The 16,727-nt window shown below is 46.0% G+C and overlaps 1 protein-coding gene across 1 annotated transcript in view; it reads right to left on the bottom strand.

The window, feature by feature from the left end:
- LOC126947129 (cAMP-dependent protein kinase catalytic subunit PRKX-like) overlaps window positions 1-16,727 on the bottom strand; it is a 103,151-nt gene that overhangs the window by 54,131 nt on the left and 32,293 nt on the right. The window contains exon 2 of the mRNA XM_050777754.1: window positions 11,793-11,961. Coding sequence (XP_050633711.1) covers window positions 11,793-11,961 — 169 coding nt within the window. The remainder of the gene's footprint in view (window positions 1-11,792; window positions 11,962-16,727) is intronic.

The raw sequence follows: 16,727 nt of genomic DNA on the forward strand, positions 1-16,727 counted from the left end.
GGGTGGTGGTGCATGCCTGTAATCGCAGCTATTCAGGAGGCTGAGGTGGGAGAATCGCTTGAACCCAGGAGGCAGAGGTTGCAGTGACCCAAGATTGCACCGCTGCCCTCCATCCTGGGTGACAGAGGGAGACTCCATCTCAAACAACAACAAAATTAAAACAATGTATCCAAGCAGCTGAAAATAGGCAATGGAACAGATATTTGCGGAATCGTGTTCAGAGCAGCATTATTCACTACAGCCAAGAGGTGGAAGGCACCCCAGTGTCCATGGATGAATGAATGGATAAACACAACATGCTGTATCCTCTACACGATGGGCTACTACCCAGGCTTAGAAAGCAGGGAAATTCCTTTCTACAGGATGGGGGAATCTGAAGGACATTACAGTAACTGAAAGAAGCCAGCCACAAAAGGACAAACGCTGTAGGATTCTGCCTATCTAAGGTTCCTAGATCACCAAATTCACAGAGCAGAGAGTACAAGGGAGGTTGCCAGGGCGGGGCTGGAGGGAGGGGCACTAGGGCGTGTCTCATGAGGACAGAGTTTCAGCTGGGGAAGATGAAAAGGAGTTCTGGAGATGGATGGGGATGGGGGGCAGTTGCATAGAAACATGAATGTGCTCCATGCCACTAAACCGTGCTTTTTTTTTTTTTTTTTTGAGACACAGTCTTACTCCATTGCCCAGGATAAAGTGCAGCGACACAATCTCAGCTCACTACAACCTCTGCCTTCCTGCTTCAGCCTCCCAAGTAGTGAACTGTACACTTTTTTTTTTCTTTTTCCTGAGATGGAGTCTCGCTCTGTCGCCCAGGCTGGAGTGCAGTGGCGCGATCTCGGCTCACTGCAAGCTTCACTTCCCGGGTTCACGCCATTCACCTGCCTCAGCCTCCCAAGTAGCTGGGACTATAGGTGCCCGCCACCATGCCCGGCTAATTTTTGGTATTTTTAGTAGACGAGGTTTCACCATGTTAGCCAGGATGGTCTCGATATCCTGACCTCGTGATCTGCCCACCTCAGCCTCCCAAAGTGCTGGGATTACAGGTGTGAGCCACTGTGCTGGCCGTGAACTGCACATTTCAAAAATGGTTAAAATGAGGCTGGCATGGACTCTCATGCCTGTAATCTCAGCACTTTGAGAGGCCAAAGCAGGAGGATTGAACGAGATCAGGAGTTTGAGAACAGCCTGGGCAACAAAGCAAGATCACATCTTTGCCAAAAATTAAAAAATTAACTGGGCCTGGTGGCATGTGCCTGTAGTCCCAGCTTTACTTGGGAGCCTGAGGGAGGAGGACTGCTTGAGCCTGGCAGTTGGAAACCAGCCTGTGCAACACAGCAAGACCCTGTCTCTACCGAAAATTTAAAAATTAGCCAGGCATGGTAGTGCGCACCCATAGTCCCAGTTACTTGGGAGGCTGAGGAGGTTGAGGCTGCAGTGGGCCATGATTGCACCAGTGCACTGCGGCCTGGGCAACAGAGCAAGAACTCATTTCTTTAAAAAAAAAAAAAAAAAAAGGAAGTTAAAATAGTAAAATGTAAAATGTTATGTGATATATGTTAGCAAAATAAAAAAATTAAATTTTAAACAATGTTTTCCAGCATAGAGTGCAATCTGTGCATCTATGAACGGGGGGGAAAGTCAACATAAAGAAAGGGTCAATGTCATCGACAATGACTGAGACAAGGGAGGTTTCCCAGTCCCCTCCCCCTCCTCGCCAGTGACCTCGGCTGAGCTGCTCTGTCCTCATCTTTAGCTGACAGCAGCACCTTCCATCTGCAAAGCTGATCTGCTGTCTTTTATTTGCAGGGTCTGCGGGGATGGCTTCTCCTCTAAGGGATTTTTTCGCTTTTGCTTTTGTTTTTATGAACAGGAAAATCAGCCTCACTAATTTGGAGACGCCTAATACAGAAGTTGGTCCTCCTCCCTCCAGAGGCTGCCATAAAGCTGGGCTTTTGTCATGAGAAGAAGAAAATGAGCCGTCGTCATCCCATCTCCTCCAACATCTCTTTATGCCACGCAAGGCTCCGGAACGGTTCTACTTTCCGACCTGGCTCCACTGCAACTAGCCCTTAAACAAGGGGACCTAGCAGCCCTAGGTGGCTCCGTCCACCTGTGGCTTCCTCCCTCCAAGGACCCTGCCTCAGGCGCTCTTCTGAGACAGTTGCCTGCAGATGTTTTGCCCTCAGTTTCCCAAATTGGAATGCACTCTCACTCCTTGGATTTCCTCAATGTCCAGCAGCCCAAATGCACAGCTGAGCCAGAGCCAGTCCTTCCTCACATCCCAGTCCCCACGGCAGTCTTCTACACATCTGAGCTCACTGCATTCCTGTGTCCACCTCCTGGATGAACCCAGATTTGAATTTCTCCCCCATGTCCCTCCTGCCCCCGTAGTGACTCATGGCTTCCGTGTCACTCCCTGTCTAGAATGATTTTCCACCACCTACCCCTTTCAGTCAATAAACCCCTACTCCTCCTGCAAAATTCTCCTTAGGTGTCCATTTCATCTTCACCCCCTACCTCTTGCCTTCCAAAGCTGGTAAGGCCCCTTTTCCACATATCACTAGGACTCTTCCCAACCTACGCAGTTCTCCTTAGACTAAGGCACCAGAAGACACGGCATCAAACAGAAAACTCTATTCAGAAGACGCTACAATTGTATTCTCTAGAAAGAATTTAAACCTCCCTTTTCATACAAAGAAAAAGGGAATGAAGCTAAAAAAATAATATAAAATAAAATTACAGATAATAAAATAAGCCTCCCTTTTCGAAGCACCTGCTTTGCCCTCAAATACTAAAAATGCAATGTATCAGTTTCGGATACAGAAGAGAACAAGAAGATCTGGGTGCCTGCCTTTACTCGGTGGTCTCTGTTCTTTGCAGGCAGTGATAAGAGAGAAAGAAGCAGTACCTCCAGATTTTTGTTTTCAAAATTCAAATAGAGAGCAAAAATAATATAAAAGGAGAGGATACAGTGTTCTTTCTTCTTGAACTCTGAGGAAACAAAGGAATGGTTTTACTCCTACCCCAAGTACCAATGAAGATGGCAACCACACTCAAATCTGTAGACTTAGAAAACAACGTTTCCAGCCATATCACGAGGTCAAGAGATTGAGACCATCCTGGCCAAAATGAGGAAACCCCATCTCTACTAAAAATACAAAAATTATCTGGACGTGGTGGCGCACACCTGTAGTCCCAGTTACTCAGGCGGCTGAGGCAGAACCACTTGAACTCGGGAAGCGGAGGTTGCAGTGGGCCAAGATTGCGCCAGTGCACTCCAGCCTGGCGCCAGAGCAAGACACTATCTCAAAAATCAAAACAAAAACAAACAAATAAAAATGATGTCTCCAAGAGATGCATCCACTCTCCCCAAAGAAGAGGTTCTGGCATGAACTCCTTTGCATAGAGAAACGAGTGGTCATCCAGAAACTAGAAGGATGTGGCCTGGAGTGGAGAGACCTCTTGCCTTCCAAGTTCCGTAGAAGAAAGCTGGTTAAGCCCTGCCAACCACAGACCAAACCCACTGGCTTGGCTTGGCTGCTGTGCCATAAATAATATGGCACTGGAACCACTGGTTGGCCCATAAGCCAATCAATCATGACAGAAGAGTGGGGCTACAGGCTCAGGGGCTGGGGCAGAAAAGGGAACAAGGGACTCCACATGCACAGGTAGTTATCTGTCTGTACATCCGCTACCCAACATCTATTCACCTATCCATCACCCATCATTTAGTCCTATATTAATATCTATTATCTACCACCTATCCATCTCAACATATACCTACTATCATATCCATCTGTCATCTCTCTGTTGGTCGTCTATCACAGTGATTCACTAGTGGAGATAACTTTGCCCTCCCTCCTGGAAGGGATATTGGTGACATCTGGAGACATTCCTGGCTTTCAGAACTGGGGTTGCTGCTTCTGTCCCCTGGTTGGGGGAGCCCAGGGATGCTGTCCAACACCCTACTTTGCGCAGGATGGCCCCACCACAGAGACTCATCCAGCTGTAAATGTGAGGCACTTCCACTGAAAATCCTTGCTTTACACGCTCATCAAGAAAAAGTCCAATACCTGAAACTGCCAGTAAGAGGTGGAGGCAGGTGGGCACCTTTAGCAAATCCCATCCATTCTGTACTGACTTGATGCAAGTCCAGTCAGCATTGCAACGGGGCCACCCAGAACAACAGCACAGTGGGAAGCCCCATTCAAAAGGACCAGCAGCCAGGCCTCAGCCATGCTAAGGCACGTTGTCTCCCCAGGATGATGATGATTTTAAACTGAATACAGATTCTCCCTCATGGCAGGTAGCAAAATGTATCTGTAGGCTGGGCGCAGGCACATTACTCAACACCCTACAGTGCACATAGCATGCCCCACCACAGAGAATCACCCAGCCCCAGATGTCAGCAGTGCTCAGGCTGAGAAACCCTTTTCTGGATCCAAATGTCAGAAATTCCTGTATGCATCAAGGCTGAAGGGTCATGGTCTCTGGGAGGAGCACAAAACTTCCTCTCTGGGAAACTGACTTTGTTGCATTTCTTCTGCACCTTGGACACTGAGTTACTTGGCTCTTGTGAGAGTCTGAGATGGCCTTGGGAAATGGAATTATCACTGAACAGAATGTGGTCCTTCGTGTGCCCTATACAAATTCCCTGGTGTCTTTTCAAACTTACTACCTGCAGCTATTCAAAAACCACATGCTGATAACGCCATTTGCAAACCCACCATGTTGTTCAACTGGAACTCTGAACTCCAAACAGTCACTGTTCAACTTGATTCTTGTCATAAGCAGCACTCCATGCAACTTCCAGAAATGCAAGCAAAACCTACTCCATGTTTTTCCATAACATGAGAGCTCTATTTGCAATGTCATCAATCTATCAATCACATATCCATCTCAATATGTATCTCAATATCCATCATCTGTAGCTGTCTGTATTAATATGTATTATCTATCACCTATCTTAATATCTATCTTAATATTAGCTACCCATCATCTATTCACCTATCAATCACCTATCATTTAGACCTATCTTAATATCTATTACTTATCACCTATCCATCTCAACACATACCTACCTATCATCTCTCTATTTGTTGATTATCTGTCTATCACAGTGGTTCACCAGTGGAGATAACTTTGCCCTTCCTACCCCAAGGAATACCTGGTGATGTCTGGAGACATTTCTAGTTTTTGTAACTGGGATTGTTGCCCTGGTATATGCTGAGTGGAGCCCAAGGACACTGTCCAACACCCTACAGTGTGCAGGGAGTCCCCACCACAGAAACTCATCCAGCCGTAATTGTGAAGCACTTCCACTGAAAGTCCTTGTTTTATACTTTCATCAAGAAATCTGAGACCTAAAACTGCCAGTAGGGAAGCAGATGTTAAACAAGGCAACATACATTTAGAAGAGAAGCTGCACAGCTGGAAGGATGAAATTAATTCCTCACAGAGGATCTAGGATTCTCCTCTAAGACATGCTCCTCATCATGCAACAATGGACACCCTCCAGCATCTTATCCACAGGGATATGCTGGACACCCTTGAGCGTCTTATCCACGGAGCTAGCCAGATCAAGCATTCTCTCTCGTGTTACGTATAGGGAATGTCAAGTGCCTGGATACCCTGGATCAACTTTAATGCACTTCTTAAAGCCACTTGGTCTCTCAAGCATTCATGCACAGAAAAAGCAAAATGCTATAGCGGGTTATCATAATACTGCAGGGCACTGAAAAATCAATTCTCAGCAAGTCACTAAGGAGGTCTCATGGGCTAAGTTACGTCACCCTCTCCAAGTGCATATTGGTTTTTGGATTCTTTTTTTGAGACAAGGTCTCACTCTGTCGCCCAGGCTGCAGTACAGTGGCACAATCATGGCTCACTGCAACCTCCACCTCCCAGGCTCAGGTGATCCTTGCACTTCAGCCTCCCAAGTAGCTGAGACTATAGGCACCCACCACCACACTCAGCTAATTTTTGTACTTTTTGTAGAGACAGGGTCTGGCCATGTTGCCCAGGCTGGTCTCAAACCCCTGAGCACAAGGAATCCTCCCACCTTGGCTTCCTAACATGCTGACATTATAGGTGTGAGTCAACGTGCCCAAGTGGCAAACATATTTTCTGTAAATTTTGGAAAAAGTCACCTGTAAATTGCTATCACTGTTAAAAGTCACCTGTAAATTGCTATCACTGTTAAAAGTCACCTATAAATTGCTATCACCCTTAAGTCTTTAAAGGCTCATTGTTGACAATCATTTCCCTAGATCCAAAACATTAACAAGAGCTGCAGACTTCAAAGCCTGCCTTGTTTTCTGCACTATTTCAAAACTGAATAATTTTATTTATTTTTCTCTGGTGTTTTTTGTTTGTTTGTTTTGTTTTGTTTTTAAGATGAAGTCTCACTCTGTCACCCAAGCTGGAGTACAGTGGTGCAATGTTGGCTCACTGCAACCTCTGCCTCCCAAGCTCAAGAGATTCTAGTGCCTCAGTCTCCCAAGTAGTTGAGATCACCGGCGTGCACAACCATGCCCAGCAAATTTTTCTATTTTTAGCAGAGGCAGGGTTTTGCCATGTTGGCCAGGCTAAAATTTCTTTTTAATATTTTTCTTAAAGAGATGAGATTTCACTATGTTGCCCAGGCTGGTTTGGAACTCCTGATCTCAAGCAATCCTCCTGCCTTGGCCTCCAAAAATGCAGGGATTACAGGTGTTAGCCACTCAGCTCAGTCCCAAATCAGAGAATTGTGAAATGAGTTCCTGCCATGTTTTCCCAAAACACTGGATATAATCCTCCCAAGAATAATATTGCAAGTGGCCTTAAATTCCATGCAGACTTTAAATGATGAGGAAGAATTCATGCTTTTCGGCAACACCAGCAGGCAGACTAAACATACAAATAACAGCTCACTTTCGACTGTAACCAGTAGTTGGAGGAGCTGTACTGGCAAAGGACAACCCACAAAGCATCCAAACTGTCCTCTCAGAAAGCTATCATGATGCAGACAAATTTCACTCCTTAAGAAACAAAAATAGACCAGGTACAATGGCTCACATCCGTAATTTCAGCATGGGAAGCCAAGGTGGGAAGATCATTTGAGCCCAGGAGTTTGAAACTAGCCTGGGCAGCAAAGTGAGACCTGGTTCCTACAAAAAATTTTAAAAAGAGGCAGGTATGGTGGTACACACCTGTAATCCCAGCACACTGAGAGGCCAAGGCAAGTGGACTGCTTGAAGCCAAAAGTTCAAGCCCAGCCTGGGCAGTACAGCAAGACTCTGTTTATTAAAAAAACAAAAACATTATCTTCACCAAAGAGGTTGTGAAAAATACTTTTTTTTTCATTAAAAATAACTAAAACCATTAGCACGGTGTAGTGGTGCATGCCAGTAGTCCCAGCTACTCTGGAGGCTGAAACACGAGGACGGCTTGAGCCTGGGAGATTAGGAGCTGCAGTAAGCACTGATTGCTCCACTGAAGTCCAGCCTGAGCCACACAGCAAGACCTTGTCTCTAAATTAAAAATATATATATATACTTTTTTATATAAAAAGATAAAAATAAACCAAATAAATAACTTTGGATAGAATATCTAAAGTCTCTAGGGCTTAAATGAGACTTAAGGAACATAAACGACTTTGTTCCTTAAAATTGAAAATGGGCAGGCTCAGTGCAGTGGCTTATGCCTGTAATCCCAGCACACTAAGGAGGCCAAGGTGGGTGGATAATTTAAAGTCAGGAGTTCAAGATCGGCCTGGCCAACGTGGCAAAACCCCATCTCTACTAAAAGTACAAAAATTAGCTAGGCATGATGACACGCACCTGGAGTTCCACCTACTCTACTAAGGACGCTGAGGTAGGAGAATCATTTGAACTCAGGAGGCAGAGGTTGCAGTGAACCGAGATTGCCCCACTGCACTCCAGCCTGGGTGACAAAGTGAGACTCCGTCTCAAAAAAAGAAATCGGGGAACATCACAATCATAATCCACGTCCCTGCAGGAATCCACCTTATCTGCTAAGGAAAACAGCTGTGAGCTATCCTGGCTTGAAGAAAGGAGAACTATCTAACTAAAGCTCTGTTCTGCAAGCTCCTCCCTATTTTTTAACTTGCAGGAGCTCAAGAATGCTATTTCAGGGAATTCTCTCACTTGCGCACTCCAACCACCCCCATGTCTATGCAATTCTTCTGTAGGCTTTTAGATTTTAAAACACCTGGGAGCCCATCCTGCAGGCTGCTCTCCTGCTCCAGGAAGTACAATGGGTGTGCATGAGTTCCTCAGGACTATCATTAACAAAGTTTCACAAACTGGGGAGTGGGGTGGCAGACAACAGATGTGTATTCTCAGTTCAGGTACAGTGGCTGACACCTACAGACCCGGCACTTTGGGAGGCTGAGGCCAGAGGATTGCTTCAGGCCAAGAGTTTGAGACCAGCCTGGGCAACAGAGCAAGACCTCATCCCTCAAAAGTTTTTAAAAATTAGCCAGGCATGGCGGCATATATCTATGGTCTCAGCTATTTGGGAGGCTGAGGTAGAAGACCCCACTTGAGCTCAGGAGGTAGAGGCTGCAGTGAGCCTGGGCAACAGAGTGAGACCCTGTCTCAAAAGAAAGAAAAGGAGGAAGGGGAAAGGAGGAGGAAAGGGAAGGGAGAGGGGGAGGGAAAAGGAAGGGGAGGGAGAAAGGGAGAAGGGGAGGGGAGGGGGGAGGGGGGAAAGGGAGGGAGAGGGAGAGGGAGAGGGGGGGAGGGGGAGGGGAGGGGGAGGGGGAGGGGGAGGGGGAGGGGAGGGGAGGGGAGGGGAAGGGAGGAGAGAATACAAAAGAGAAAGAAAGAATAGTGAGAGCCCAACTCTACTAAATATACAAAAGTAACTCGAGTGTGGTGGTACACACCTATAGTCCCAGCTACTCCGGGAGGATGAGGCAGGAGAATTGCTTCAACCCAGGAGGCAGAGGCTGCAGTAGATCGCACCATTGCACAATCTGGGCAACAGGGCTAGACTCTGTCTCAAAAAACAAACAAACAAAAAAGCAGGAAAAGGAAGAAAGAAATGTATTCTCTCATGACTTTGGCACCCCAAATCCAAAGTTCAGCATGATGGTGTTGGTGGGGTTGGTTCTTCTGCAGGCTCTGATGGAGAATCTGCCCCTGGCCTCTCTCCCAAGTTCTGGGAGTAGCTGGCAATCCTTGGAGTCCCCTGGCTTGGAGATGCACCATTCCTCCAACCTCTAACTATCCTCATAAGGTGTCCTTCTCTCGGTGTTCGGCCGTCTTTGTGTCTGCGTCTCCTTCCTTTTCTTTTAAGGACACCAGTCACACAAAGTTAAAAGCACACCGTACAGCAGCATGAGCCCAACCTACTTGCATTTCATTTTTCGTTTTGTTTTTACAAACAGCGTCTTGAGTGCAGTGGTGCCATCACAGCTCCATGCAGCCTCAAGCTCCTGGCCTTAAGCAATCCTCTTGCCTCACCCTTCCTAGTAGCTGGGAGCACAGGTGTGCACCCAACACCTGACTAATTGTTTAATTTTCTGTAGAAACTGAGTCTTGCTATGTTGCCCATGCTGGTCTCAAGTGAGACCTGGGCTCAAGTGATCCTTCCCCCTCAGCCTCCCAAAGTGCTACAATTACAGGCGTGAGCCATTGTGCCTGCCCAACTGCATTTTAATTACATCTGCAAAGACCGTTTTTGCAAACAGCATTCCAATTTCATTCACAGGAGCCAGGGTGAGGATTTCAACATATCTTTTCAGGAGACACAATTTGACCTTCAACAGGAAGGAATTCCCGGAATTGGAGCCCCTCACTCAAGATTTCACGCATACCCCACAGTACCATGCTTAGGACACCTGCAAGCCACAGAAAGATGCAATGAAGCAAACAAGAAAGGGAAGGGTCCCACCTGCAAGCCCAGCCTTTGAAAGAACTGTGGTTTTGTTTGTTTGTTCGGTTGGTTGGTTGGTCTTTTTTTTTTAGACAGAGCCTTGCTCTGTTGCCCCAGCTGGAGTGCAGTGGCGAGATCTTGGCTCACTGTAACCTCTGCCTCCCAGGTTCAAGCAATTCTCCTGCCTCAGCCTCCTGAGTACTGGGATTACAGGTGCATGCCACCACACTGGGCTAATTTTTGCATTTATAGTAGAGACAGGGTTTTGCCGTCTTGGCCAGGCTGGTCTGGAACTCCTGACCTCAGGTGATCCACCTCCCTTGGCCTCCCAAAGTGCTGGGATTACGGGTATGAGCCACTGCACCCATCCTCTGCATATGATATTGTTTGGAGCTCAGGCCACCTTGGGTCTAGAGAAGGCAGGTGTACTTGTTCCACTACACATAAGGTGCTTCAAGAACATCATAGGAGGCACCCTGTGTCCCGGGGACAGCAAGTAAGTGAGGGAAAACAAGTGTGTTTCTTAGGTGGGGGAAGTGAAGCACGATAATAAAGACAAAGAAGGAGGTCTGTCAAGGAGGGATGGTCTAGGAGAAGCCCCATAGTGAGCGTGTAAACAGCACCTTCTACCTTCCCCTGCAGGGAGGTGCTGGCAGAAAGCCAGTCCATGAGGATATTGGTAGGAGGATGCCGCATTGCTGGGGCTTTATATGGGATACTTCAGGAGTTCCCTGAGAATGACCAGAGAGAGGCAGGTCATTGCAGAGGTACCTGGGAGGACTAGTGAGGCTATAAAGTGAGGAATGTCTTCAAGGGGAGCAAGGCTGGGAGAGAAAGATCAGGTAGGAGGGACGCCAGTACAGAAAATCAGGGCAGAGAGACGGGACCCAGATAAAGCAGAAGATGGATAGGTGGACAGGAGAGGCGTGGCAATAAGACGGCAGAGGGAAGACTTGGGGAATTGGATGGAAGGCACCCATGGAGGGAAAGGAGAGACACGCAGGACATCCTTGTCTAAGACACCTGGCTGGAAACGGAATTACCCTGCTGGAATGGTCTGAATATCTTGTGTCCTCCCAAATCCCTATGTTGGATCCTCACCGCCACGGTGATGGTGTTAGATGGTGGGTCCTTTGGGAGGTCATGAGGGTGGAGTCTCATGAATGGGATGAGTGCCCTTATAAAAGGGACCCCAGAGAGATCCCTCGCCCCTTCCACCATATGAGGACACAGCAAAAAGGCACCATCTATGAACCAGGGAGCGGGTCCTCACCAGACACTGAATCTGCCATGTCTTGATCTTGGACTTTCCAGCCTCCAGAACCATGAAGCAAATGTCTGTTATTTGTAAATTACCGAGTCTAAGATCCTTTGTTATAGCAGCCCGAATGGACTCACACACCTACCCTAGGACATAAGACTGTTGTGTACCATCAGCTGGAAGGGTGTGGGCTGCATCTAAATGGGATATCTCTCATCCACAGTCAACCAGAAACCCACGAAACCTGAAGCCCAGCCCCGTCCAAAAGACTGTGGTCCCTTAAAAATCAACTTAACCAGTTCTCCAGAGAGCTATAGAAGCAGAACCCAAGGAGGTGAGGAGACAAAGATTCTTGCATCCTTTTCCAGGCAGAGATACTTGGCTCACCCAGGAGAGGAGCTAGGGGCCTTGGGCATGGACTTCTGAACACAGAGCATTTCTTTTTGGACCTGGTCAGCCATGGAGGTCAGGAGCCCTGGAGGTTTTCCAGCTCCGAGATCAGAGGCTGATAAGACCTGACAGGTGGAGACTGCTGTGGCCTGAGGCTTTGCACGCAGGCCACGGTCTCGGCCCACCCTGCTTCTTACAAGAAGAGACACACAGGGGCCTAGGGAGGGTGTGTGGGGAGAGGCCTCAGGAGGGGACTCACAGCCTGATGAGAAACGGGTGACTGACTTCCTTCAGGACAGACTTCTCATTGTGCACGTGCTGCTCCTGCTTCAGGCGGATGACATCGGGAATGCTCATCACCTTGAGAGCGAAGAAATGCTTGGCTGTCTTCTCCTTCACCAGGTGCACCCGCCCGAACGTCCCAGTGCCTAGAGAGAGAAGAAATCGACAGAGCCATTAAGTCTCCTGGCAAAGGGAGAAACCACCGCAGCCACGCAATCAGCGGGGGGCTGCACCAGGACAGCAAACACAGACCCCAAGCGAAACTTTCAGAGACTGAGTGTCACGGCACACGTGGGCTGATGGCATTTAGTGAGAGGCGCTCACCTGGAATTTTCCACTGAATACAGAAATTGCAGAGAGAGAAAGAGGGAGAGAGAGGGAGACAGAGAGAGCCATCTGCCTCTGAATGGTTCTTCAATTTGGGGACAAACTGGCCATAGAATCTGCAGATCAGTCTTTGCAGACAGCACACCCACACGCCCCACACACCCACATGGAGAAGCATTAGAGTAACAGTAAATGGATTTGTGCAACATGCCTTTTTCTCTTCAGGCTCTCTGGTTTCATCAGAAATCCAGACAGGGTGTAAAACACACAGCCCTCCTCAACACGGCTGTTTCCTTAACGCACACGAAGGCTTGCTCAAAGCACGGAGTCCATATTCTACAATCTGCTGTGGATTGGGATGAAGTGCTGTAGGTGCCCACAAACAGAAAACAACAACAACAACGGCAACCACTACAAATACCAGAGAAAACCAACAGCTCTACAGTATTCTGCTGGGACAGTTTCAATCCCAACACTCTCTTCTCCTCCTTCCCCTCCTCTACCTCTTCCTTCTCTTTTTTCTCTTCCTCAATCTTCTCCTCCTTCTCTTTCACCTCCTCCTCCTCTTCTATTTCCTTTTCTTTTCTACTTCTTCCTCCTTCTCCATCTCCTCCTCCTCACCGTCCTCCTCTCACTGGGGTGCATCTAAATGAAGAAATCTAATAGACAATGAGATATAAAAGAAACTCAGAATCTCTAAACAAGCTATGCTTATTCCTCCTCCTTCTATCTCCTCCTCCTTCTCCTCTTCTTCCTCTTCATCCTCCTCTTCTTCCTGTAACACACTGATCCTACAAGGTGTGCATATATGTTCACGCGCATATTGAAATATTCTCCACGTAGCATAAATGTTCTTGGGTTGGGAACAAACGAGTTTACTCTGTCGCCCAAGCTGGAGTGCAGTGGCGCCATCACAGCTCACTGCAGCCTCCACCTCCTGGGCTCAAGCAATCTTCCTGCCTCAGCCTACCCGGTTAATTTTTGTACTTTTTGTAGAAGGGGATCACACTACGTTACTCAGGCTAGCCTTGAACTCCTGGGCTCAAGTGATCCTCCTGCCTCAGCCTCCCAAAGTCCTGAGACTACAGGCATGAGCCACTGAGACTGATGCAGGATTTCTAGTGTATCACTAAATTGCCTTTGATCTACCTTGATCCCAGCATTAGCAGCCCCTTACTGACATGCAAGTCATTCCTCAGCAATATTTTTAAACAACCCATCCACAGCTTCAGACAGAGATGAGCAACTAAAACAAAACTGCCCTCCCGTATTATGTGATCACATTCACCCCAGACAGCAGAGCAGGCTTCTCAGAAACTGACATTCAGAGAAAGGACGGTTTGGAAGTATATCCTTCTGAGGAACCAGCATCTGTTGACGAGCAAAGCTCACTAATCAATATTAATCCATTTACCTATCCATTCATTTGCTGATATTCCTGTGCCTGCTTTATGCTAGACTGCAAAACTCAAGAGAACCAGGATCTTCCAGACACCTGCACTGCTATGTTTATGGCAGCACTATGCACAACAGCCAAGACATGGAAACCACCTCAGTGTCCGTCCAAGGGCAGATGGATATAGAAAACATGGTACATATACATGATGGAATACCATTCAGCCTTAAAAAACAAGGAAACTCTGTCATTTGCGGCAACATGGATGGAATTGGAGGCCTTTATGTTCAGTGAAATAAGCTAGGCACAGAAAAACAAACATTAAATATCGCATGATCTCACTTATACAAGGAATCTGACATGGTTTGGCTGTGTCCCCACCCAAGTCTGATCTTGAATTGTGGCTCCCATAATCCCCACGAGTCATGGGAGAGACCAGGTGGGAGGTACCTGAATCATGGGGGTGGGTTTTTCCCATAGTGAGTAAGTCTCACAAGATCAGATGTTTTAATAAATGGGAGTTCCCCTGCTTGTGCTCTCTTCTTGGTTGCTGCTATGTAAGATGTGACTTTGCTCCTCCTTTTACCTTCCACCATGACTGTGGGACCTCCACAGTCATGTGGAACTGTGAGTTCATTAAACCTCTTTCCTTTATAAATTAACCAGTCTCAGGTATGTCTTTATTAGCAGCATGAAAATGGACTAATGCAGAATCTAAAATAGTCAAACTCATAGAAGTAGAGCGACTGTTATCAAAAGATAGGACTTGAGGGGGAAGGGGAAACATATTGATTAAAGGATGAGCAAGATATGTAAACCATAGAGATCTACCATACACCCAGTTCTTATAGTTAACAAAACTGAATTGATATGTGAAGTTCTATATATAAAAATCTCACATATACAATAGTGAAACTGTATATATGAAAATTTGCTTAGAGGGTAGATCACATTATGTTGTTTTGTCTGTTTTTTTGAGACAGGGTCTCTCTCTGTTGCCCAGGCTGGAGTGCAGAGTGGCACAATCATAGCTCACTGCAGCCTTGACTTGCCAGCCTCAAGCAATCCTCCCACCTCAGCCCAAGTAGTTGGAACTATGGGCTGTGCACCACTAAGGGCGAATAATTTTTTAAATTGTGACTGGGTATTCTTGATTGGGTTGAGAAGAAAAAAAAGACCACAACCATATAATGAATTTCCTTCCAAGAATCTGGAACACCACTAATTGTACATGGTAACATGAAAATAATTTTTTAAAGTATTTGCTATAAACTAAAATCCCCGTGTTTTAAAACATATAAGCTAATGAATGATGAATTTACTAGCTTATAGGGCAGACTGGGAAGGGCGGAGAAGTAACCTCGGCTATTAAATGAAGTTCCTAATAATGAATATTTTATTACGGTAGAAACAGAAAGTGAACTACAAAATAAAGAAAAAGTGTAAGAAGTTAAACAATGTCAATAGCCGACAAGTGTTAAATTTTTTTTAAAAGTAAACAAATAATGAAATAGTAACAAATTTTTAAAGTATATTCTCTTAGTTAATTTGGAAATAAAATAGGTTTTATTACAGTATGACATGGTGTGGACAAAATTAGGTGGAATGAGGTCAAAGACAGGAAGTGGGAGAAGGGCTTTGAGGACTGTGAACTGATCCAGTTTAGGTGTTTGACTATGGCCACTGATGTTTCAACTGGATAAAACACAATCAGGAATCAGGAACACTGGCATCCTACCCAAGCTTTGCCTGGGATTGGACCTATGAAATGGGCAACAGAGTAACCTTTTAGTCTCCTGTTGCTCTTCTTTCCAACAGAACATACAGATTACTGGGAAACATTAAATTCTTGCCACACCCTAAAATTCTAGTAAGGCAATGAATATGGTCCTTGACTTTTCTTCCTCTGTCTGGTTCCTTCCTCTTTATTTACCTTTCTCTATCACCACTCCAGGGAAGCTATTTATTACTTGGCTGTGTTTACTGCATAACATTCGGTCTTCTTAGCACTTGTATTTGACCATCAATGGAGACAATTCTCCATGCCTACTTTAAAAACAACATCTTTGACTCAACACATTTTTTTTTACACTTCCGTGACTTCTTTAAACCTTTCTCTGAGCTGTGTGAGTTATAAATACAAAAAACTCAAAACATGTTATTGGTGCACTGCAGCAGATCTTTGTGCTACCCTGGGAGATGTGGTCAGCGCCGCCAATGCCACAATCAGACTGCAGAATTGTATTGGTAAACAACTTTATTCAAAGCAGACAGAAGTGGCATGCTGTAATGTTTAAAGTTTAGTAGCTTAAGTGCACAGAAGACAAAGGGAACATTTAATGGTGCTGGTAGATTTTCCCTGCTTGGTGTTCGGAGGCTCTCCAGTACACATTCCCCAGTTACCATTATCCCACTTGAGTAGAAAATGTCTATTTTTAGCCTACTCTGCAGCTAAGGGTGGCCATCTGACCCAGCTTTGCCCAATAAGACATAAAAAAATAGTCTTTTCAAGTGTTTCTAGGTAGGTCAGATCTTTCCTTCCTGATAAGACAGATCTTGAAGGTAAGTGGTCCATTCCCCGCCCTAGAAATCCCCTCCATCTTTCCCCAAGCTAAGTAGCAGCGTTACTCAGGAGGAAAATCTATGTGGAGTTTATGTCTTTTCTTTTAATTTTAGTGAGACCACTTCTGTACTAAAAATACAAAACCAATTAGCCAGGCACAGTGGCAGGTACCTGTAATACCAGCTACTCCAGAGGCTGAGGCACGAGAATCTCTTGAACCCGGGAGGTGGAGGTTGCAGAGAGCTGAGACTGCACCACCGCACTGCAGCCTGGGCAACAGAAGGAGATTTTGTCTCAAAAATAAATAAATAAATAAATAAATAAATAAATATCTTGGTTCAGAAATCTAAAGAAAAATAAATAAAATTTTAAAATTTACAAAGTGAGGTATGAGAAAGCGCAAAAAACATGTTTCTCACTGTGAAAAGAAATGCCCTTTTCCTCTTTTCCTCAAGCCCAACAAACCCAAAATTCTGCCTGCCTGTGACTTCGGAGGGAAGGAAAGAGATGGCCAGCAGAGACAGAAGGAAAGACAGCAGGCCTCCGTGTTTATCATCATGAAGCCCATTCATACTAAAGAAGTGCCCAGAAAAAGGAGAAACATGGATTTAAGTCTCTTTTGGTTA

Source organism: Macaca thibetana, chromosome Y, assembly GCF_024542745.1.
Source record: "Macaca thibetana thibetana isolate TM-01 chromosome Y, ASM2454274v1, whole genome shotgun sequence".
NCBI classification, from domain to species: Eukaryota; Metazoa; Chordata; class Mammalia; order Primates; family Cercopithecidae; genus Macaca; species Macaca thibetana.